This window comes from Anas acuta, chromosome 14 (assembly GCF_963932015.1).
Source record: "Anas acuta chromosome 14, bAnaAcu1.1, whole genome shotgun sequence".
Lineage (NCBI taxonomy): Eukaryota > Metazoa > Chordata > Aves > Anseriformes > Anatidae > Anas > Anas acuta.
This window is the reverse complement of record NC_088992.1, coordinates 19643192-19667340: the sequence shown is the minus strand read 5'-3', so window position 1 is coordinate 19667340 and position 24149 is coordinate 19643192. Positions and strand designations below refer to the sequence as shown.

General features: G+C 38.8%; 1 protein-coding gene across 7 annotated transcripts in view; it reads left to right on the top strand.

Moving 5' to 3' along the window:
- The first annotated feature begins 1219 nt into the window (after window positions 1-1219).
- TTC1 (tetratricopeptide repeat domain 1) overlaps window positions 1220-24149 on the top strand; it is a 32915-nt gene continuing 9985 nt past the window's right edge. For 3 of the 7 annotated variants that reach the window (XM_068698215.1, XM_068698219.1, XM_068698220.1), the window contains exons 1-6: window positions 1465-1614; window positions 1904-2254; window positions 13569-13629; window positions 15470-15582; window positions 17926-17962; window positions 19683-19831. In XM_068698215.1, the coding sequence (XP_068554316.1) occupies window positions 1913-2254; window positions 13569-13629; window positions 15470-15582; window positions 17926-17962; window positions 19683-19831 (702 nt within the window). In that variant the 5' untranslated portion in view covers window positions 1465-1614; window positions 1904-1912. Of the gene's footprint in view, window positions 1615-1639; window positions 1812-1903; window positions 2255-13568; window positions 13630-15469; window positions 15583-17925; window positions 17963-19682; window positions 19832-24149 lie in introns of those variants that run through there. The other 4 variants (XM_068698218.1, XM_068698216.1, XM_068698217.1 and 1 more) reach the window with 4 other exon arrangements.

The following is a 24149-nucleotide window of genomic DNA, read 5'->3' as shown; positions in this document are numbered from 1 at the left end:
CTGGGATGTTGCAGAATGCTGAATCTACTTTTTTATCCAGAGAGAGGGGAAAAAAAATCAGCCATAGACTTTTTGTTTGCTTTCACTGTAACTAGCCAACTTACTGCTTCTTGCCAATTTACTGCAAAGTGCTTCAATACAATTTAATGCCCACATCCATTACTGATACCAACACATTCGGTTACTAGAAATGTTCATCTAGAAGCCCAAATCAAACCAATGAAGACCAAAGATGAATCTAGTATCTAGATCTTCAATTTTTACTTTAACTTTGAAATGCTGAACAGCCCTCAGGCCCTTCAGACTTGAATCAGTGTGGTGACATTTAGAATTCTGGAAGACAGGACGGGTCTCAAAATATTCTTAAGGACCTATCTCCTCCCCAGGATGCTCATGTGTGCTAGATACGCTTCAGTCCACCAGTGAAGATCTGGAGATTTAATATTTTCTTGGTTTTTTTAACAACTATGTGTGAAAACATAAAGAGCTGGCTCAGCTTTAATAGTCTCAGCATATTTTGCCATGATATAAAGGCAAAGAAGAAAGGGAATCCCCTTCCTCATAAAAGACCAATTACCTTTTATTTTTTTAAGAACCCATATTCACTGAGGCTTCTCCTCAATCACATCCTGCTGATCAGGACAAATTCTACCCAATATGAATCTGGAACATATCTCTATATGTTGCAGAGATCTTTTAGTTGTTGAAAAGCTTGCTGAAAAACTGCTTAGAGCAATGAAAGCCTCATTATACATGCCGACTGCCTCATGGCTTGGCACAGCGATTTTCAATAAAAAGGCGCTGCCTCACATACTTTTCCCTAAGTCAAAACTTGTAGAAAATTCAGTTTTGTTTCTAAGTTTGAGGTGCAACACTTGTGTGGTACGGAATGACTGGATGCAAAGCAAAGTGACAGAGGGCTTTATTCCAGTGCTTAGTTACACAGAATTTGTTTTCCACATGCTACTGGAATAAAAGATAAATAAACCTCAAGTGCCTCACGCAGCCAACCAGTTCCGGGTGCCCTGCAGGCGGTACAGCCGTGACATGCCACACAGCTGTCCTGAGGGCGCGGGCAATAGGACCAGCATCCTTGGGGCCAGTACCCGAGCCCTCTTGCTGCCCACCCACCGGGCCCTCCCTATTTCCCTCCAGCCCTCCCCCAGGCCTTATTTGTGGCCTCACCACGGCCAGGGCCCTGACGGAGCTCTGACTCAGGCTCTACACGGCATTACCCAGGGCTCTCGGGGCTGTAACGCCCCCTCTCACCCCCCAGCCTAAGGGCTCCCTCCCCTCCCCTGCCCTCCGCTCCCGCCGGCGGGCCCGCGGGCCGGCACCGCCCTCTGCGTCCCGAGAACTACAAATCCCAGCAAACCTCAGAAGCCGAGACCCCGTCAGCCCGTAGCGACTCCAAGCCCCAGTAAGCCCCGCGCGCACCGCCCCCTTTCTGTTGGCTGGCCCAGAGGCAGGAAGCGCCCCGCGAGGTGAGGCGGGTGCGGAGGAAGCCGGAAGAGAAGGCACAGGTCGGGGCCTGGGGGCGGCCGTGCCCGGTGCAGGCCGTGCCGGGGTGGCCGTGGGGGTGGCCGTGGGGGTGGCCGGGCCCCCGGGCTGCAGGTGGGCGCGGTGGGGTCCTGCTGCCGGACGGCCGGGGCCTGGGCGGGCCTGGGCTTGGGGCTTAACGGGGGTGTGGCGGCAGCGCGGTGCCCCCCTCAGCTGTGTGGCGGCTGGGAGGGATGTCTGCTGGTGTCCTCCCCTAGAGGGGCTATGGGTTGTCATATGGGATGTCATCTGTTAATAGCTCGGTTCTTTAGGTGCGTTTATAAGCATTCTAGGTACTTGTTTGCTGTATTGGGTGTACTTAGGGTGATTTCTTTCTCGTTTCTAAAAATCTAACCTTTCCAAGGACTCTGACATGGAACAGTTTAAAGATGGAAGCCCACCTGAAGAATTACTTGGTCACTTAAAGCTTTCTGATCAGAAGGCATCGCAGAGCACCAGCTCTTTGGCTTCTGGCCCTAAAGATATCCACAATCCCCAAAATATGGGAAGTGGCTATGCAGCATCTTCAACCAAAGATCCCACGATAGCAGATGAGTGTTTCCATGACTGTCATGACTCCTTTGAGGTGAAAGAACCTGTACTGGATGATGAAGGGAATATACAGAGTGACGAGAGTAGTACAAGGAAGCAGACAGAACTAGATGAAGAATACTTACTGGAACTAGAAAAAGATATGCCAGAGGAAGAAAAACAGGTAATTCAAAGTACCCACATTGAATATAAGAAGATACCTTTTCAGTGTCACTTCTCTGAATGGTCTGTGACCAGCATGAAAATGGACCTTTAAAACTCTTGTATGTGACTAATGTTAGTGTTCCCAATTTCTTTTTGGTACCTATTATTTTGTTAGGTTTGCTTACTGCTGCTAATCATCACATTCTGTCGCAGGTTTTTATCTACTTTCACCAGTGTGTAAGGTTGCTGTGACTTAAGACAGTTTATAAGAAACAAAATTTTCCCTGTTTCACATTGTTGAGTTGTGCATTATTTGTTTTCCCCAGATTATCTGCAGAATGCTTTCCAAAAACTCAGGGAGGGAGGGGTTTCAGATACTTTTGATATCTGAAAGGCTAGTTGGTGTATTAGTGTTTTGGGATTAATGTTGAAATTTATCCCTATAGATTATTGAGGCTTTAAACAAAATGCTTTAACTGTTTTTGGTTGTTTTCAATGTTGGGCAAAATGCTTGGGTAACAGGCTGTGTGAGCTTGTGAGAAATAATGAAATAGGCTTGAGGGTTTGTTCAGCAGCCTCTGAAAGTGTCTATGCCACAGTAAGTCTGTGTGAACCAGTTGTTGTGACCCTTAGTCAGTGGTGTTACTTGATAGCCATTAGCTTTCAAGGTTCTAGGGTATTATGGTCATCATATAATTAGATTAAAAAAACTTCTTGCAACTTGAATTTGTGAATGGTGAGGAAGTAAAAATACTAAACCAAAACCTTATCCAGCCCCTTAAAACCTGATTGCATTACCCAGATGAGCAGTTAATTATACTAATAACTGACATATTGATGAAAAATACTCATATATTTATTGGCAATTAGGTCAGAACTCCACCTTTTCCCCCATTGTAATTTCAGGTGAGGGGAAGACTTCAGCAAACTTCATTTTATAGTCCTATAGACATGAATGTAAAGCCTCTAGGGAGAGAGTACCTAAAGAGGGCCTATAGGAAAGCTGGAGAGGAACTTTTATCAGAAAATGTAGGGATAGAACAAGGGGTAAAGGCTTAGAACTAAGAGAGGATAGGTTTAGGCTGGACATGAGAAAGAAAATAGTTTCTATCCCAGGCTGCCCAGAGAAGCTGTGGCTACCCCATTCCTGGCAGTGCTCAAGGCCAGGCTGGATGGGGCCTTGGGGCAACTCAAGGTGTGGTGGGAGGTGTCCCTGCTGTGACAGGGGGGTGGAATTTGGTGCTCCTCAAGGTCACTTCCACCCCAAACCATTCTGTGGTCTTATTTCTATAAGGGGGATAGAGTCCTTACTGGAAGTAGGTGCACAGCTTGGATCATAGATAGCATTGCATAATTGATTATAATGAGGGATGGAGAGAGTTGAGCAAGGAATGAGAGGGTAGGCTCCATCTCCAGAAAACATTACTTCACAGGGGAAGATAGTGTACTGAATGGCTTGTTTCAGAAACTCCTAAATCATCATTACCAATGGTAATGGACGTGGGCTATCAAAATCAGGAAAAGAAGAAATGAAGTGTCATATTGTTTAAGTGCATAAAATATGAATGTGTCAGTGAATGTATAGGGGCTTGGTACTTCTTTTGTACAGGAAGGCTGGTCCTTTCTTATTCAACTCACTTAATAAAGCTGTGCCACTATTAACTGTTGACTATCCCTGTCTATGTTATGTAAGTAAATAACAGATGTCTGTATGTTGCCCCCAAAAAACTTGGAAAGAGCGAGGGGCTAGGCAGTAACTTGACTATACCGTGGTCTTACTGTCAGTTCATGTAAATAGAGAATGGTGAGCAGAAATATACAGAGCTAAGATCACACAGGCAACCGAAAACTAAATTCTTTCTACAAGCAAGTATAGGGAAACTTAATCGAGCTGTGGCTCAGATAGCTCCCTTGCTGATAGGGTGGGCTTTCTGACCCAAATGCATTGGTGAAGGTAAAAGGCATGTGATGTCAATGTAAAAGTTCCATGTGGTGGGAAAACTATGGAACTCATGGAGGAGAGGAACATAGTACACAGTCTTTTTGAAATAAGAATGAAACTGAGAATAATACATCTCTTTTGGTTGACATTGTGGAAATTACTTTATCTCAGTCTCTCACTCAGTTTTGACATCTGTGAAATGGGCATAATAATGCTTACTGGGTGTAATGCTTTGAGATTTAATAATGAAGAATTAGAAAAAAATCTTTTTTTTTTTTTTTTTTGGTACGTACTTTGCCTCAAAAGGGCCTGTGAAGATTATTTAGTGGTAACCCCTGCTGGAAGTTGGATCAGCTCGATCAGGCTACCCAGAATGGTGCTGACATCTCCCAGCCTGGAGATTGCACAGGCTCTACAGGCCTCTGTTCCAGTGTTTAACCAATCATGGTGTTTTTTTTTTTCTTTGTATCTAATTAGAATTTACTTTTTTGCAGCTTGTGACCCCTGGACATGTCTGTTTGTTTTTTCTGCATGCCTACAGGAGGAGTCTGTCTCCATTTTCTCTAGCAGCCAGGTCTCCCTGCAACACCTTTTCCTAAGCCTGGATGGGACTCAGTTCTCACAGGCAGACTGCTTTGGTCATGTCTCTAGTGTCCTGACTGTTCTGGGGGCCTTCTACTGGACTCTATTCAGGAAGTCAATGTCTTTTTTTCTTGTATGGAGGATCAGGAAGGGAGAACACTATAAGCAGACACTCTCCAGATACAGTTTATCATGTTGCCCTTGCAACTTTTCTGGTTTAGATTAAAAAGTCCCTTTTTCTTACCTGTATTTATTGCTGGTGTGGCAAGGGTTATTGTGAGCATATGTCTTGATGAGGCTTAAAGGCAGTCTGAGAGATTCATAGACAAAATGCTAAACTTTCAGGGTGAAAACTATGTCAGTTTTAAGCACCAGAAAGAGAAACAGGTCTGGAAATGTAGTGTCATAGCTTTTGTGCTTTCCTTGTTTTTGTTGTATCACTAGGTAATCATTTAAGTTCTCACAGTAATTTTTGCACTCTGTAACATAAGCAAAAGAATGTTGAGTAATTACATTCTTTGTTATATTCTCCATTGAAAGATGCTGTGGAATTACAAAATCATTTAAAGCTGGAGAGATTTCTTTAGAGAAAGTATTAGCAGCTGCAGATATCCTTCTGCAAGATATCTAATTTTTATTTTCAGCGGCATTGAGAGGTTATGCCCTCTAGCTTGGTTTACAATTACACCTAATGAATTTGAGAGAATCCATCTTGTAGCATCACCATAGCTATTAGATCAGCAATGTTTGTAGTGTGAACATTATGTTCCTTAGGGAGATTTCTGAGTAAAGTATGTAAGCAGTCTTTAAAATACATCTTTTTTTTTTTCTGCAACAATATATTGTTGGTATCTGTTACAAGTACAGCTTGAGAAATCCGGAAATGAGAGATAAATTAGAAGTTTGCAGCAGGTGTTACAACTACTGAAGTAATCTCTTAGCACACTCTTACTTGACATCACTGTATATTTTCTGTTTAGAAAAAACATGGGGATAGATCATTTCCTGAATTTCCACTCTTAGTTTTCTTTACATGTATAATACTTAGAGTTGTTTAAAATTATTTTATTTTAGGAAGTGAAACCTATATTTTGGTTATAAGGAAAATCTGTTAAATGATGCAGGTTCTAAGAAAAAAAATACTTCTGTTATGGTCTGCAGGCAGCTGCTGCAAATCTATTTATTAAATTTTTTCAAATATTTTTAACCACAAATTACTCAAAGATTTTCTTGAGAAGAAGGGCAACATGATTTTTTTGCAGCTGGAGAAAATGAGGCAGAAATATTCAGAAGTTGTTTATTTGATAGTATTACTAGGTTGTGACAATACGCTCAGCAGCAGTTCTGTTTGCTGCTTTGGCAGTCCTTGATCTGAACCCCTGCTGCCTCCCTCATTGTGCCAGCACACCTCTCTGTGAATGCGCAGTGAACCAGTTATAGGGACTGATTTAGATGGAAGAAAGTCTGTATTTTTAGATCACAGGCAATGCTGCTGGGAGTCGGCATCAAGCTGAAGTCTCATGATGGCATTTACGTACAGAGTAGATGGATTTTCTTTGATTAGAATACTTGCCCAACCAAGAGAAAGTTGTGTCAACTGTGGTTGCAACACCAACCGTAAAATACATAATCAAAATACTTGTAATAACAAGAGCTGGATGTTAGCCCTGCTCAAATCAAATTATGGAGTATATATATCTCTGTAGTTTTTTTAACTAAATATGCTGTTTTTGAGCAGTTTTAATAAATTGGTACTTCTAATAATGTTGTCATATAACTAGGCTGTAGAAAAAGACTATTCTGGAGATGTGGGAACAGATTTTAGTACTTGCACTGCATTTATGCACATCCTTTGTGTAGCACAGTAGCAGCCCTGAGTAAAAATTTTCACCTATGCAGAAGCTGCTGAGGAGATCAAAGATTAGGAGCAAGTAGCTGTGTATTTTCTCTGAATTATGTTTCAAGAGCACTCTATAGTGAGAATTCTGATTTTTAAGTAATAAAAATTATTTCCAGGGAAGCAGTAGGATGACATAAGTTTCTTCTGCACAATGAAGTAAAATAAAAACAGGAAGAAAAGAGTTTATTAACACATGAACCTGAAAGAAAATTTCTTAAAAAGCAGAAGTAGCTTAGAACGGAGTTGGGTTACTTGCTTGGACTTGCAAGTCTGAGCTTTTTAAGCATTATACAGCCTGAAATGAAATTCTGTTTTATAAGATTTTATTTAAGTATGCTTATTGCTTTCTCAGCAGAGGCACTGAGCAGTAAATTGCTTTTGATGCATTACAGACAGATTTTCTGGTTAGTTGCCATTGACAGTGATGGCTTTGACATTGGCCTAGTCTGCAGGATTAATCAGAGGACACCCAGCAGCTGTTACTTGGTAATTTTTTCAGTCTGACCTGGTCCTCTTCTGGAGGACCCACTAATTATGAGTGTATCCAGCAGCAGCGTTCTGAATCCCTCACGCTCTTCCATTGTGACAGATGTTGCTTGTTCTTTGGGCTTTGTCTGGCAAAGACTTAAGCACCTGGCCTAGTAAGCTCTCATGGATATAGAACACTCCTTTCTAGCTGCTGTAAGGCCTGTAATAAATATGTAATATTCCTCAAAAGCACTTGCCTTCTTTGGGCTGTTGCATGTGCATTAGAGCTACAGCTGTCTTACCATGCTCATCTGCTATTTAAACTTCAGGAAAAGTCAGCAAGATGAGGAGCACAGCTCTAGCAGAGCAGTTTCTTCATTAGTGTTGTTAGCAACTCTGTACAAATCAAGTAAAACCAACCTTTGAGAAATATATATATATTTTCTTTAAGTTATACATGAGATATATTCAGTTCTGGTCTAAACAGTAAATCTTTTTTTTTTTTCCCAGAAATTCTAGGATGTCTTAGAGAAGATCTGTCCTCATCAAGAAATTTCCTTTAAACTGCTTGCCTCTTCACCCTTTTCTTCCCTGCGCCTCAAGTTGATCCCATTGCTCTTCCATAAGTTGTAGCTTTTGTATAGAACTTGCTTTTTCAGGGGCTGAAGAACTGATCTGGGATTTCTTCTGAGATAGCTTCTTGAGTAAAATCATTCGTTTCAGTATTTGATGTTTTCCTAGTTCCAGGTATCTGCCCAATACAGTATAGTAACCTTGGCTGTGAAAATTCAGCTGTTGTATCTGCAGTAGTTACAAAATAAAAGGTAAGCTACAAAGTGGAAGAGAAGATCCAAACAAGTACATTGTAATGTGGAGCAGATGGTGTTGGTCACTTAGAGATGGTCTTTGAACTTTTCAGGAAGAATGACCTGGTTGGACCCAAACCAGATAATTAATATGAGACAATGCAACTGACTGTACAGTACTTGTTAACACTTCTAATCAGCATTCAAAATTATTTTGCATAGCAATAAAACTTGCAAGATAATTGGGTTTTGAAGGGGTCATAATGCAATTGTGTGGAAATGTAATTAAAGGTGATTCCCCTATTAAGATAACCTACTTTAGTAACCTGAATCCTGTATACAGTACAGCAGTAACACTAGGTATGTTGTTGCTTTGGTCAAATCAGAGTAAAAGACTGATTGCTGGACTAAAATGACCCTGTCTGATGATATTAAAAATGGAACAAAACATCCTGTTTTGTTTTCTGAGTTAAAGCATATCTGAAAAGTCTATTTGTATCTGCTAGAGTAGTTAATTCCAAGTGCTGGTGAGAAGAACCTGGGTATAAAGTCTGCAGTTATAGGTCTCCCTATGAGATTGATAGTTTCAGTTGCACAGTTGCATTTATAAACTTAAAAAAGTCTTTGGATGGCAATTTAATAGAGTGAAAAATTGTACCTTTGGTTTTCTTGCAGTGCTGCTGTTTTTATGCTTGTATTCCATTTTGCATTTCTCTGGAAGTTGCTGATACTGTAGAATCAAGACCTTTTGGTTTAGAAAACTGAGAGGCTTATGCATGACTAAAGGTTTTGACTCATGGTGATGGATTAAGTGGTCAGCTTCACTCTTCTGCCGGAGACTGTTGCCTTGAGCAGTAATGACAGGCTGGCACTCAGGAATAGGCACAGGTTTCAGTCTGGCACGCTAGCTTAAAGTGACTGCTGCTAGTGGATGTGCCCTATTGTTTCTGTAAGTGCTGCTTACAGTTTCAGGAGGAAGTAGTGATTGGCAACAGAAAGACTAAATCTATCTTTACCATGAAGTTACGATGAGCAGGAATTGGGCAGTCTAGCAATTCCAATTACTCTACCTCTTGAGCAGAGAGAACAGATTTGGTATAGTTTTCAAGTGACAGCTCTAACCAGTTTTGAAAAAAGATTTTTGAGTGAATACAACCTAAATTGAAGTTCCTTAAATGAATATGATACAGCAATAGCTTCACAAAACTGCAGGGGGAAGCAGATGACTGCTAATAGATGGCTTGTAACTAGAAGTGGTATTTGAAGCTGAAAAGTATATTCCTTATCTGTTTAAATTGCTTGCTTCCACAGATCCTTTGAACCCCAGTAACTTCAAATGACTGCTGCTGGATGCCCATACATAAGGGTTTACAAGATGCAGATGTACATTGTCACCTTGTATAAATAGCTTGGGAGAGGAGAAAGAGTATGCTTGCTGCTCTTCGCAAAACTGGAGCCAGGAACAGTTCCCTTGCAAAGTTAAATCAATTGAGCAAATAAAATGCATAGGAACAGCCAGAGAAAGCGTGCTAGGAAGCATTACAAACTGTGGGTATTCAACCTCCAGCTCTCACCAGCTATATTTAGGAATTTCATTGCCAGCACTGTTATGTTGGTTCCTTCCAAAGTAAACAGCAAAAATGTGTAGGTTGCTCTCTCCCTAATACTTGAATAATGCTTTAATTTATTTAACTGTGAGCTTTTTGGCAGAGAAGATGAAGCAAAAGGACTGTATTTGATGATGCTCTGTTCTTTTTTTTTTTTTTTTTTTTTTGGAATTGTTGTACTTTATTGTCAGAAGACCAAGCTGTCTTTTTCTCATTACTTCAGATCAGGCCTTGATTCTCTGCACCTCTTGCTTGCCAGGTGGATTTAGGTCAAGATCCTAATTTCTTCAGAATACGGATGATTGTAATTCAGTATCCAAATCTGTGAACCTTTATAATCAGATCATTTAAAAACTATGCTTTTAGTTAAATATAGTTATTTTTCCTCATGGTTAAAAAAAGAAAATGTACATTAAAAATTAATGACTGCCACTTGGAATTTGTCATCTTCAAATTTGAAAAAAGCAATACAAAAGGTTTCACATCTTTTGAATGGCAGAGGATCTTAATGGAGTGTAAGTTGGGGAAGTTGTGCCTGACCCCATGCTTGTATGTGAGAAGCCTATGGGAATGTAGTGGGTCAAGATCTTTGTTCCTGAGGCAGAACATTCAAGGAGTTCAGTCTGACCTACTTCCCTCACCAAGGAATGGGTAGCCTGCCCTGCAGCTACTTAAATCTTTTGCTGAAAAATGAATGGGTGGGGACACTGAAATGACATTGTGCAAAATTTGTCCCAAGGACAAGTCACTTGCAATTTTTTCCTCTCTGGGCTGATATGATCACAGCAAACCGATGACCAGTCTATCAAAGCTGGAAATGCAGCATACTGAACAAAGAGGTTATATTTTCTAAAGGTGCTTTATTTCTTTTAATTCTGAATTTGAATAGAAGATTATAACAGCATTAATTTGAGCAGCACACACTCCAAGAATCCATTCAAATTAAATGTAAATTTCAAATCAAGTTAAATGTAAATTAATCCAGAATAGTCATCTTTCTGCTGCTTTTGTATTGTGACTTTCAGTTAAAGAAATGCATACATATGCAGGAACACATCATCTATTTCTCTTACAAATACATTGTGTGCTTTAGAGGCTAGTGCATTTAGGCTGTGACTTCTAACATGTATGCTTTGACATCCTGTGCATTTGCTTTTAGGGAATGATAGTCAGCTACCACATATCACCAATGGGTCACGCTCCCAGTGCAAATAAAGAACGATGCATGAGGTATTCCGCAGTCTTCACCTTTTTTGAAAACACAATGAAAACTTGTACAGTCTGGAAGTTAAGTGACAGCCTGAAACATGTAATACAGGAATATGAAGATGTTGGTGAAGTTGCAGCAGAAATGCTGGTTTTGAAGCAGGACTGCATTGCTTGCATAGCTGCTTTCCAGGGAGCTGAGTAAGCTGCAAAGCCATATAAGGTTTTCTTACCAGAGCTGCTGAGACACACTTAGACAACACTTCTGGGCAAATAGTCAAAGTGACTGTGAGACACTCGCTGACATTTGTATGGCTGTAACAGTTCTGTGGCTAAGTTCTGTAACAGTTCTGTGACTGCCCTTCTAGCTTGTGAAGCTGGATTTGTGAACAAGAGGAGATACCAAAGAGGAGGCTTTCAGGTGAGGAGAATTGAATGAATCAGCTTCCCAGTGTGACAGCCCTTAAGCTCCTCAATTGCTCAGGACTTCTGTTTGCCCATGTTTCCCCAGCAAATGTGGCCATACCTTGGTCATCTGTGCTGCTGAGACTCTAGCTCACAACCTTCTTGACTGTCAGAGAAGGAATCCCATGATTCAAAACTTAATTCCTTTTTCTTTAAGGTTAGTCTCTCGAAGCCTCCTTGCTTCAAAGCAATTCTTAGGATTTAATACTTGACTGGGATAAGCATAAACTCTTTTGTAGTATTTTTAATAAAATGAAAGAAAGTCATAGAATATCCCGAGTTGGAAGGGACCCATAAGGATCATCAACTCCAACTGATAATTGTCCAAATGCTAATGCAAGTAAAGCTTTTCATCCAGTATCCCTTGATTTTTAGGATTTCTGCATCAGGAGTACCATAACCATGCTGTAGTTCTCATAGGAAAAAATATTTTGTTACATTGTACACAACCTGACCTTAAACAACAGTGAATCAGTTAATAGAACTTAAAGGCCAACTCTAAATAGGTCATGAGCAATGAAGTCAGTAGGGCTGGTGTTTCAAGCGTTTCTTATCTTGGATGAGGATTGTCTCTAAATCTCTCTGCTTTTCCATTAAGGTCATAATCTCTAAACCTGCTCTGTGCTGTTCACTGGTGTGAAAGCTACCTCTGTTGTGGAAATTTCTACTCAATGTGCATTCAGGATCTTTTAAAAAGGTATTTCTGTGGAGGGACAAATGAGTGCATAGCAGTGACCTTGCTGGAGTAGTTCTGTCGAGCGTTTCCCACGTTTGGGTGCAGCTTTCAAATGTAGCTGTTTATTCCCTGTGCTGAGCAGCCAAATCCCACATATATACAATGAACGTGTGCTTTTAATGCCGTTGGTGCTGTAGGTGCTCAAATTCGTTCCTATGCTCATAGTCAGAAACCACTGACTGGCTCGTGTGTGCTGGTGCAAGTGACATTGTGGAAGGACCAGTGTGGATCTAGCATTGCACCCAGGAGGAAAGCAGATTTCTAAGTAGTGATGTATTTTGTCCACCATGTGTTGTTTTTTTTTTTTTTTTTAATGTGAGGAACAATGAGTATTAATAGGAGATGGGGGGGGGGGAAATGAGTGATCCAATCACATATCAAAAGGGTCAGATGAGATTTTAGTGTGTAGTTGCGTGTGTGACCACCAAATGCCACTTCTCTCAAGCCTAGCTTTTGGAGCACTGTGATCTGTTATTATGAAGATGGTAACAGTGGTCAAGTGAACTACTTTCCAAAAGCAATAAAAGTAAGAGGAGAGAACCTCTGATCCTGTATTGTTTGTCAGTTACTTGGCATAGCAGTGAGATGGTGCAGTGCTCCATGGTACTATATTTAGCTGTTTCCAAGGAGATGTTCTGTGTGATATTGATAATTGCATTAATCCTTGATTTACAGAATCTGCAGGAAAGGAAACTGTTCCTTTTTCTAGTGTTGGCTTTTTAATTGCTCAGTGATCTGTAATTTATAGCCACCTTCATTTAAGTCCTTTATGCATGCATGTTTTGGGGGCGAAGTCAACAGTCAAATTAGGTTTTTTTAACCATAGAAATGATTCATGAACAAGAGCATTGCTGCTTGTTGATATTGTCTTATAGTGCTTTGTTTTTCCTTCTGTGAGGTATGTCTACATGTGGAAGGCTTCCTTTGTAAGAGATGGCTTTATGACATCCTGTATTTTCAGTGTCAGAGACTAAGAGCGTTCATGTCAACTTTGCTTGTGCCAAGAGTATGGTTAATATATTCATGGATGAGAATACAACTCTTCTTAGCATGTGCAATTTTCACTGTGTAGCAGAACAATCTTCCTGTCTCAGGCTCTGATGGCTTATTCAATCTGCATAAGAAATCTTTCAGGGCACTATTATCCATGGACCTGCTTCTAATTCAGTAAGCTCAATGTGCTTTGTACATCTCTGGAAGTAACTGAATTTCTGAGGTAGAATTATTTCAAGCAAATGTTTTGAGACTTTACATCTAACATGTATGTTACATAGTTGAGCTACACTGAATTCAGTTGAATTGAAAAGGAATTAAGAAGCAAGCAAACAGCTAAAATGCTAGCATACTAGTTTAAACAATATAATTCAATATGAATGCTCTTTGTGCATAGTGTTGTTAATGAACTAGAGCTTTTTAACTGCCTCATTAGTATACTCCAGTGTTTTATGGATCTATAAAGCATATCATGCCACAATAAATGCAAGCAAGTGATCTTGGTACTAGTTAAAATTCTTCAGGTTATATACTATTCTGATTTCCATTCATAGCGTATCTGGAACTACAGCTGACCTACTTGTTCATTTCAATTAAATACTTTGAGACGTTGTCCCTTCTTTTGTAGAAACGAAGAAAGGAGAGCACAACACTGAAGGAGAAAGGAAATGAGCAGTTCAAGAAAGGAGGTGTGTTGATAATCTTTTAATATCGTGTGCAAGTTAGAGAATCTCAAATTAATACTTTACCATTATAGTGATATTGCAGAAAACCTCTAGGAAGACCTCACACCTATCATCGTTCAAAGTTACCTATATCTTTCACCCAGCTCTAGGGAACAGAAAGAGAGACTTCCTTAAGAGATAAGTTTAAATCACAAAATCTTGGATTGCTAAAGCAGGTTTCTCATGAAAGCTGTGTTTAAATCCAAGAACGTGATACAGAATTGACTGCATTCCAAGTGCCAGGGTTTTTTCTTCTAAGCAAAAAAAGGCTTCCACCAGATTGAGTTCTGCTAATGCAATTGCTTAAAATTGATGGAGGCTGAGTGTCTCAATGACTCTCATAGCTTTGTACCTTTGTATGTTTCTTTGTATCCACTGGCCCTTTTCTTTCTTTGTACACTGTATGTGTGTATATCTCTATATATACACTATATCGTGTGTGTGTATATGTATATATACATGCAAGCATCTCTATGCATACATGTGTGTATATTTTTCTATGTGTGGAGATGTACACATATATACATAGATACATAGATCAATATATAGATACATATTTTTAAAAAAAAAAATCTAGAGGTGTGCAAACTTCTAGCTTACACTGGAACTGGATATGTTGTTAACATAGTTAATCTGTAACAACATGTCTCCAGTAAATAATAATACCAATGATTTTAGTTAAAGCACATGAAGGGAGAAGGGATTTTTGACCCCTACCATTCATGTAACGTTCTGATGGTTAGAGGATTTTCAAAGAAATAAGGAAATGTACATTAATGCTTACCTCAGTCAACAGGGTTACACAAATGCGTAACTTCTGCTTCCCAGAAGCATATCCTGATAACCAGACAGTGATCTTCCTGCTGGAGATCTCTAAGAGACCAAGATTGCTGGTTTACCAATTCAGGCAAGTGTCAGAGCAGGCAGGAAGGAGCTGCTGGGACTATGGAAGTAGCAAGCCTGTAGTATTGGCTCAGTCATCTTTTGAGATCTTATCCATAGCCTTTTCCTTACAAATTCTTTGGCAGATGTGTTCAGTGTGCCTGTGCTGCTGATGCCTGTCAAAGCATTGGAAATGAACGACTTTTTAAGCACCTGTCTGGTCGGTCACTGACTAGTATGCAGAAAGAATTGCTCTGTTTTGAGGAGAATGCATTTGTCAGCTGGTAGGGCATTGTTCAGGATCACTATAGGGCCTTTTCATTCTTTGACTCTACCATTATTGGAAAACAACTTAATCATCTCATGTGCTTTATCGCTGGTCTGTGCTTTAGATCAGACATGAAGATGGATGACCTTCAGGTGCCAATTGATACGTTTGTGGTGACTGACCTTTAAGTCAGTCCTTGAAAGATACTCTGACAAATGAGATTTCCCTAGCTGCTGTGGGCAGGTATTGGTGCAGTAACATGTCCCAAGATGCGTTTCCTTTCAGATCAAGGATACATTTCAGCTGAAAAGATTCAAACCCTAAAGCTCTGAACAAAAAGGATGAAACAAATTCGGGTGTGAGAATTAATGCACAGCATGCTGCAGTAGTTATGCTAAGCACAGGACTGCTTTTCTGCTCCTATGAGGGTGGTGATTTTAAAAAATAATTGGTTGTCATTGATACAAGTAGTAGTCAGTAGTGTACTTTGTCAGAAAGCAGCTGATTCTGATTACTAGTTTAAATACTGCATCATATATTGAGAAAGGTTTCCAAAGAAATTCTAGCCATATGATTCATTGACCATACTGGCATTTGAAATAAATGATCTGTTTTTTTTGTTGTTGTTGTTTCTTTTCCCTATTGCATCTGCAGACTATGGAGAGGCAGAAGACTCATATACAAAGGCTCTGCAGATTTGTCCAGCCTGCTTCCAGAAAGATAGGGCTGTTTTATTTTCAAACAGAGCTGCTGCAAAAATGAAGCAGGTGAATATCTTTGTTTTATGAAATGACAAGTATTGTTTATACGTCAAAGGAAATTATGAAGTCATTAAGGATGCATAAAGGAGGGGAAAAGTATTAAACTGTTTGCAGGCTTTGTTGCTTGTATATTCTCTCGTGCTTCCAGCAGAAATACTGGTACACTTGATTACTGAGGATTAATTCAAAACTGAAAGTTGCAATTGGAGCAGCTGTTCAAAGTCGCTTTGCTGCATTATATTTAAAACACTGATTGTTTTGTTTTCTTTCAAATAAATTCAAAGTTCATGTGGAACAGATGTGTTAAAGCATGTTTAATGTATACAGACCCATGTATTAGATTGTCTAGAAATGTAAGTAGGTAGTATTTGTTTTTAAATCGAGTTTTTTTATCTTTTTTTTTTTTTAAACCTGGATAGTCAGACTTGTCTTCAAATAATTGGTTTGATGCTTTCAGGCATAAGTAGGGCTTCCTATGACTATTAATTCAGTTAGCGTGCTTCCTTCACAGTTGCTATATAGCAGCATGGACCCTGTGTAATAGGGCACTGTCCCAAGAGAATGGCTACAGCTGTCTCTTATCTACTTTCTATTCCATGTCCAGGGACAGATGCCCACATGTTACCAGAATCTGAAATGTACTGTAAGCACAATGGAAAGCCAACAGTTTAACTTACAAGCTAATAATTGATTTTAAAGAATTGAGAATCTCATCTTTACAAATAAGTCGCTGGACTGCCATATAACAGGAGGAGTGAGAGGAGAACCTTTATGCCTGTTTGATCTTGTACAGTCATAGTAGTATACGGCTAGTATGTGTATTTCATACAGCTCACACATTCTACTATTTGACCACAACAGGAGCTAGGAGGACCTATCAACAAGCATTCAGTAATACTTTTCTGGCTCACAGCCATTGAGTGTCTATATTTAGTTGTCTAAGACACTTATATAGCTTTTCTATCTTGCTTATTATCATACTTTCAATACTGTCTTTTCGGGCTATAAACATGGTGCTAAATTACCTCTTCTTTCTAAATAAGTGAAAATAAGAGTTGAAGAAAAATTACTCCCTCTTTTTGCTTTGGTTTTTATATTATTATGGAAAAATAGCATAGTAACTCCTATGCTTATTTTATCTTCCTGCAAAGTGAACTTCCTCGTGTTTTTCCTCCAGTATTGATGCAGATGCAGCTCTGTCTGTAAGTGTACTTTGCAGCCATATTTAGGTATAAATAAATTCTTGCTCAACTAGAATTCACTCTTGGGATACTAAATTGAACAGGCAAGGAAAAAATGGAATTCTGCAATAGCAGATGTTGAAACCTTTCAAATATGAAAGCTGTAACCTGAAAAAGCTCTTCATAATCCAGATGTTAGCTAGGAAAACAATGCAATATTTCCCAGATGAGCACAGGATAATAAAAACTGTGCACAAACTACTGTATCACCTGTATAGATAGTAGAACCTCACAGACCCATACCTTACGCTGAAAATAGATCCACATTTTTAACTTCCCCCATTAAGTATTTTTTCTTCTATACTTCCATCACCCATTTGCTTTGCACTACCATGAAAGCTTGTCTGGCATTCTTCTGTGAGGCAGCTTCCGTTTAATGGAGAAGAAAATAGTTCCTGGGGTATAGAAATGCAGGAACTACCCTTATGAATACTACTGCGTCAATCAACAATACAGGCACAGAACAGCCTTTTTCTTGTTTTCTTTTTTTTTTCTTGAAGCCCTTTTAGTTTAGATGAAAACAGGATCTCTGTCTCAGCATTCTTTTTTTTTTTTTTTTTTATCTTTATAAGCAGATTACCTGACTCTCATCCTCTAACTGTGGTTGTCTGAGCACACTAACATCTTGTCCCTACCACTCCTGGCAGTCTCAGCTTCCTCTGCAAGGGACAATGCCTATATTAGTGCTAAAGGCAGTATCGTATGTGCTTTCCAAATGTCTTTGTTCTTACAGACAGGAATTTATCTGGGAGTCCTGGGAACTGTCTATTCCAACCCCTTAATTAATTGACAAATGTAGGAAAGCTGTAGCTTGGTTCAGCCAAGGCCTGCAGATGTGACTCAGCCTTTTGACAGTCGCTTGCTGTTGTCTGTTCAGTGCAGACTGATTAGTGGGGCAGCCGTGCAATCTGAACACTGGCAGCTTTCAGAGAGAGGAAGCTAATCGCTGATAAAGGGCTTTAAATCAGAAGCAGTGGTATGAAAAGCCTCGATTACATGAACATCCCTATTCCTTGGAATGACAGACAAACCTTTTTGCTTGCAATTGTAAACAAGCTGTTTCCCAAGAAATATGACATACAATTTTCTTATATGTTCTGTGTTCTAGGACAAGACAGAAGCTGCCCTAAGTGACTGTAGCAAAGGTATGACTCTTTTTTCCTGTGCATCACTCTTCTGCCAGATCTTTCGTGGATAAATTAAGCAGTTAGTGCTTTACTACAGAGCTGTAACTTTGGGCATTTCTATATGAAGAATTTATAGAAAGGCTATAGTGAAAGACACGTGAATCTAAAACTATATGTTTTGTAAAATGTCTGGTAAACTTACTGCTTATAATAATCTACTTTCTGTTCTCCTGTGACAATAAGACTGCTATTGGTACTTTTTTTTTCAAAAAAATGAAATATTTTATGGAAGCTGTTTCCTTATACCTACTATTTTAAACATATTTCCACCTGCTATTCCCGCCAAATCTTGGTTTAATTTGAGATTCCAAAGACGTGTGGGGCCTCACAGAATTAAAAGCACTATCAAGTCCTCATGCAAGGCTTTTGCTTGGTCACAAGGGATTATGCTCTCATGTTTTTGTCTTGCATAGTTTTATCTTTGCAACTTCTAGTAAAATCATTTCAGCCATGTATTGCTTTATTTCTTCTACCCATTCACCCATGCTCAAGTATTTCTTAAACTGCACATGACAGCTGGGGAAAAATGTCCAAAGTTACCAACCAAAAAACTAATCCAATGGCTGAGTGCCAGTGGTGCTTGTACAGTAAATCTCAGTTTGTATGTTATAAAAGGAATCTTGAAGGTAACAAAATCTAGCTGACCTCTGTTACTGTGGAGTTTTGCCTTGTTTTGGTGGTGGTGCATTTTGAAAAACACTCCTGGTAATTTCTTGGTGGCTAAAAGGGAACAGGTCTGTTTTACTGCAGTGAGACTTAAACTAACCATCATTTGACACTGCCCAGGGATGTTTTTTATTTTTTACAAACTGCAATGCAAATCTTAGCGCACAGCCAAGCAATTCACATTAACCTGCAACTTGCTGATTGTAGGGTTCTCTTTTTCCTTCCAGAATAAATAAACTAGAATATTTACCTAATCTGGGGTTTAGCTGTCCTGAGAACAATTTTAATGGGTTAGCAATTAAAAAATGGGCAGGTTTTTGTATTTCCTTTTCATGTGATGAAAAATGGATGAAGAAATCCTTGAGAAATTACCTTGCACAGGCTACTGTTCAGTTCAGCATTCAATCCTAACTGCACCAGTAAACATGCTCACAATTGCCAAGGGTATAAGGAGAAGAAAAGATTAAATTCAGTCTGAATGCCTCTGTGGTGATTTGTAGAGCTGGTATAAACTTTTGTGGCTTCCCAACCCAATTTTAACTGTTTGATTTTTTTAGAGATATTCAGAAGAACACCAGTAGTTGTTCTGGAGTTAGTCTCAGCTTGCAGTGAGATAAGCAAGGAAATACTTGGTTTCCCTACTATGTATATCTTTAGGTACATTTAACTTTAGGTGTAATCTAATAATATAGACTTATTATATATGCAAAAACTGAAAAATGTTATGGATTCTTCATGTTTCTGAAGTGCCACATGATTTCTAATGCACAAATAGAGCTTTCTTCTATATAGTGATATTTCATCTAATGTCTATGATCTATGGTCAATTGCGTTAGACCTCCATAGGTGGGTGTAAAGGGTGCCTCCCTAAATTCTCTTAAAATGTGACTCTGATTCTAAGCTGCGTTAAAACATCTATTAACATTAAGACTTTAATACAGGCTTAAGAATTTATTTGAGGGGGTATAAAAACGTTTGAAGTAAAATACTGTGTTGTGTTCTTATTTTCCAGCAGTGGAATTAGATCCTAACTATATTAGAGCTTTACTGAGGAGAGCAGAACTATATGAAAAAACAGAAAAACTAGATGAAGCTCTGGAGGATTATAAAGCAGTCCTAGAAAAAGACCCCTCAGTTCATCAGGCCAGAGAAGCTTGCATGGTAAGCCTTTTCAGTGTACTTTGGCACAACTTTAAAACAAGGTCTTTCTTTTCCTAGTCTAAATATTTAAAGCTCTTTATGCAAGCTGCTTCATACACAGTGATGATAACTTTGAATCAAAAAGTATACTGGTTTTCTCCTCTGGCTATACATAAGAAAGATTACATGAAATGTAATGACAACACTTAGGTCCATGAAGCATAGTCCTCTTTTAACCTTTATAAAATGAGTGGAAGTAAATGTATGTTCTGTAAACTACATCTTCACCTGTTGAATAACCTACCCTATGTCCCCCACAATACATATGTGTGCGTGCGCAGTCACCTCCCACACAACTTATCGATTAATAATACATCACAGTTCTTCTAGTTTGATTCTCTACCAGGAATATCTTGGAACTGTTTAAATGCATTAACTTTTTTCAAACAAAGGTATTTCAATACATGCTTTTTCAAATACAAATAAATTTCTGATAAATTTCTACTAAACATTGAAATTTTGCTTAAGATTTTTAATTGTACTTATACATGCACTAGAAAAGATTGCTTAGGTCAGAACCTGTACAGTGCTGACTCTGTTAGTGAGCCACTGCTGCATTTTAGTAGCCATCACTTCAATAAGGATCTGCAATTTGGAAATCAGAATACAAGTACCCCATAATCAGTTCTTGCTAGCTATTTAATTAGTGGGAGTCAATTTTTCTTTTAGTAGAATTATTTTTCTGATTAGTGAATTTGCAGTCGAATGCCTTTATGGCATAATTATAAAATAGATACTTTTTGATGACTTGATTAAGAGAATAGCGTAGACAAGATCTGTTTGTAGCTGTCTGAATTATGTGACTGAAGTCTGCTATTAATTTTCAAAAACTTAGTCTTCCATGTGAAGAAGGTGGAACTTTGTAGTTGCAAACAGCACTCTTTTCTGATTAAATTACGTTTTTGTTCCCAAACACACAAATTCTGCAGTACTATGTTCCAGTATCCATTTTCAGACAACATTACAAATACTTCTCTGTATTAAAGGCTTCTTGAAGAAACATTGTCATATCTCTGGAAGTATATTAAAATGCTTTAAAGTTACCTTGGACTTTAGGATATGGCAGCTTGGATGAACAAAGGTAAACCTCTAGGATGTCTTGAAATTCTAGTCTATCATATAAATAATCCCTACTCAGTGGTGACTTAAAGTTTCTGCTGCCGCCTGCTCATTTGAGGTTTCAAATAACTTTGTGTAAAATACAAGCAGGAAGGGATTTTTCTAGTGATACTTAGTATGCTAATGCTTGGTATGGAAAACAGCTGTGATTTTGATAAGTTCAAAGGGTCTTTCTGCAAGAGTTGGTATAGCAAGAAGGGCAATTTGGTTTCGTGCACAAAGCTCTCTGTGTACACTGTTTGTTGTTCTTCTTTTTGAAAAGAGGCTGTGTTGAAATGTGGTAGGTATGCAGCTAGACAACATGTGGTTTTGGAGGAACATGCTAATGGAAGGTAGCTGCTATCAAACGTACAGTAGTGGTCATTTTATGTCAAAGTGGGAGTCTCAGGTCACAGTGGGTGAATGACTTGCAAGCACTAGAGAGTCTGGAAAGAGCTGACCATCTTCTGCAGGGAAAACAACCGAACTATCTCTTCCCTTTTAAGATAAATGGATGCAATTTTAAAACATAATGCACAATTAAGCGTGCAAATCCATATGACAGTACTTGACTTCTTCTAATAGGTTGTTAAATTTTCAGAGGGCATCGTTATTTTAAGTTCAGCTTCATATCAGTGAACATGCAACCTATTCTACTCCCTTAAAAATAAAAAATTAGAAATTAACAAAATTATCTCTAAAGCAACTTTGTGTTAATGAAGAAATGTATTTGCAAGGTTTGTTTAATTATTTTAATTTCCATGTGGATAAACTATTAGTAGTGATTTCAGTTTTATTTTCTAATTTCTTTCTCCCTCGTCCCCCCCACTATGGTGTTGTACTGGCACATTAAAAACTGCTTTAATAGCGTATTAGACAAGAAGGCTTGCCTAAAATTACTTCCTTTGGGACTGGATCAATTGCACTTATGGCAGAAAAATATTCTGCTTAACCATGTAACTCCTGTTAGTGTTAAGGGTAAGAACAGATAAACCCATGAACTGCCAGCTGCTTTAAAAGCTGTCCAGTTGCTTTCCTTGTGCTAGTGCTAGTACAAGTTCATGACTGACCCTACATGGATAGCTGGTTATTTTTATATGTATAATATGCCAAAAGGAAAACCAACTATCTACGAGGAAAGAAAAGCCAGCAACCAATAACCGCCAAAGTGAATAGTTTTATATAACCATGGCTTTCTGCTGGCAAATGCAGACTCAGATCTACTGCAATTACTAGTGAGAAGGAAAGAAAATGTGGTCAGGGCAGTGCAGGAATTGGGGCCATCACTTCTGGCAGCACCCAGTGATAAGGTCAGTTTACCGTACTGTGAAACAACCCCCTGATGCTTGTTGCATGCACGACAATGGTTTGATAAATGATGAGCTTGTCAAACATCATTACTGCATGGATAGTGAATGCGATGCATCTATCATAGTCTAGAAAAGATTATTTGTATTGGCCTCATTTATAGTCTTTTAGCTGAGACAGTGGCTTATTTGATCCAGGAATTCAGCCAAGGAGCGTGCTGATGTTTCCAAACGAAATGACAGGATTTGGTTTTTGTAGCTTTTAGCCTTTTAGCATTAGCCTAGATCCAGAAAGAGGCCTATTGTTATTTAGTAAAGTAGTCGTTAGTGCATTTCAGCAGCTCTCCATACAAAGAGTGACTGTGATAGATCAGACAACTTGTTATGAACCACTAGTCAGGACTCCACAGATTAAGACTTGGGAACACTGTCAGTAGTTGGTTTAAAGTGTGAAGCATTTCAAATACTTATATTTTGGCTGATCAGAACTCCCTAAAAATATAGGTATTGTCTCTTTTATATCTCTTATAATACCACAATCTTCCTTCAGTTAGTTTGCCTCTAATAATCTCATAAAAGTGCCAGTGCTCAGTTACCACTGGAGACTTGTTCTAGGAAAGGATCATAAAAAATGCTGCTTCTTTCTGGCTGTCTTTCAGAAATGTTTTAGAATGATCAGTAATTCTTAATTTTTGTAGCTAGGAAGTACAAACACTGACTGATACACGTGCCTTTTGCTCCTTAACCTCCTTTTACTAGGCAGAGACTTTAGGCTCACATGTGGTGCAGAACACTTTGTACAAAATGCCCTGAATTTACACTGCAGTGGGTTGTAGGGCATTCTGCTCTGAGTTGATCCTGTTCTTTGTCAAGTTTCAGGGTAGAAGCAGTCTTATGAGATTGCGGCTTAAATCTCACCTCTTGAAAATCTGTTAATGAAATACTAACAAAGCCAGTCCTACACTTTTAAAAATATCCGTAATATCTAAATTCTATAACAAAAAACAAGTCCAGATTCCACGTATGTAGTTAGCATGTCTATAATACACAGGGGGACTTAGAGGCTCTGCTTTGTTGTAATGTAAAGTGCAGTGCTCTTTGCAGAAATAGTACAGCACTTCTGTGCCCCCACTGGTAATGAAAATGATACATCAAGAGAATCTGGCTCTAACAGTGAATGAGGCTAATTTGCAATCTTTCTTCTTCCCATTTGTTGAAAATATTTCACGTGCTGCTTTAGGGAATGTCATAATCCTATTAAATGATAGTTATAAAAAAGAACTAAATACACAGTAGTTCTTTGATTCTTGATTTTTAAATTGCTCTAAAACTTCAGTATAGTTTGTATTTCAGGAGTACAGTGCTAATGTTTTGATTTTAAAGCCCCCTGTTACACACTTCAGTTACTTTTGACATCCTCAATGTCAAATTAAACAGTTGGAAATTACAGCGTTTTGTGGTCAAATAATCCCTATTGATCCTTTCCTGGAAAGTGTTTAATTATGTGGTATCAATCGTTAAGTTTTTATGCAGGTGTTTGCTGAAGTTTAGCTTCGGCACAGTTTCTGAGGGAGTGGCAGACCAGATAAACTTATTTACCAAAAGAAGCTGTACTTTGAGAAAAGTATTGTAGACACCAAATAAATAGTTGTGTTTATGGATACCTTTCTATAGATACATAGCCTTGCAGGTATGTTCCTGGTGTGAGAAGTGCTGAGTCTGTGGACTAGGACTATTCAGACTTCCAAAACATGGAACATGTATTCCAAATCAAGTTATTTGTGCCTTTATTTCCTGCTAAAGCTCTATCTCCAAATGAGAGACTGTGTGTATATTAAATAATCCAAGACTCAGCAGATGTGACAGCCACAGTG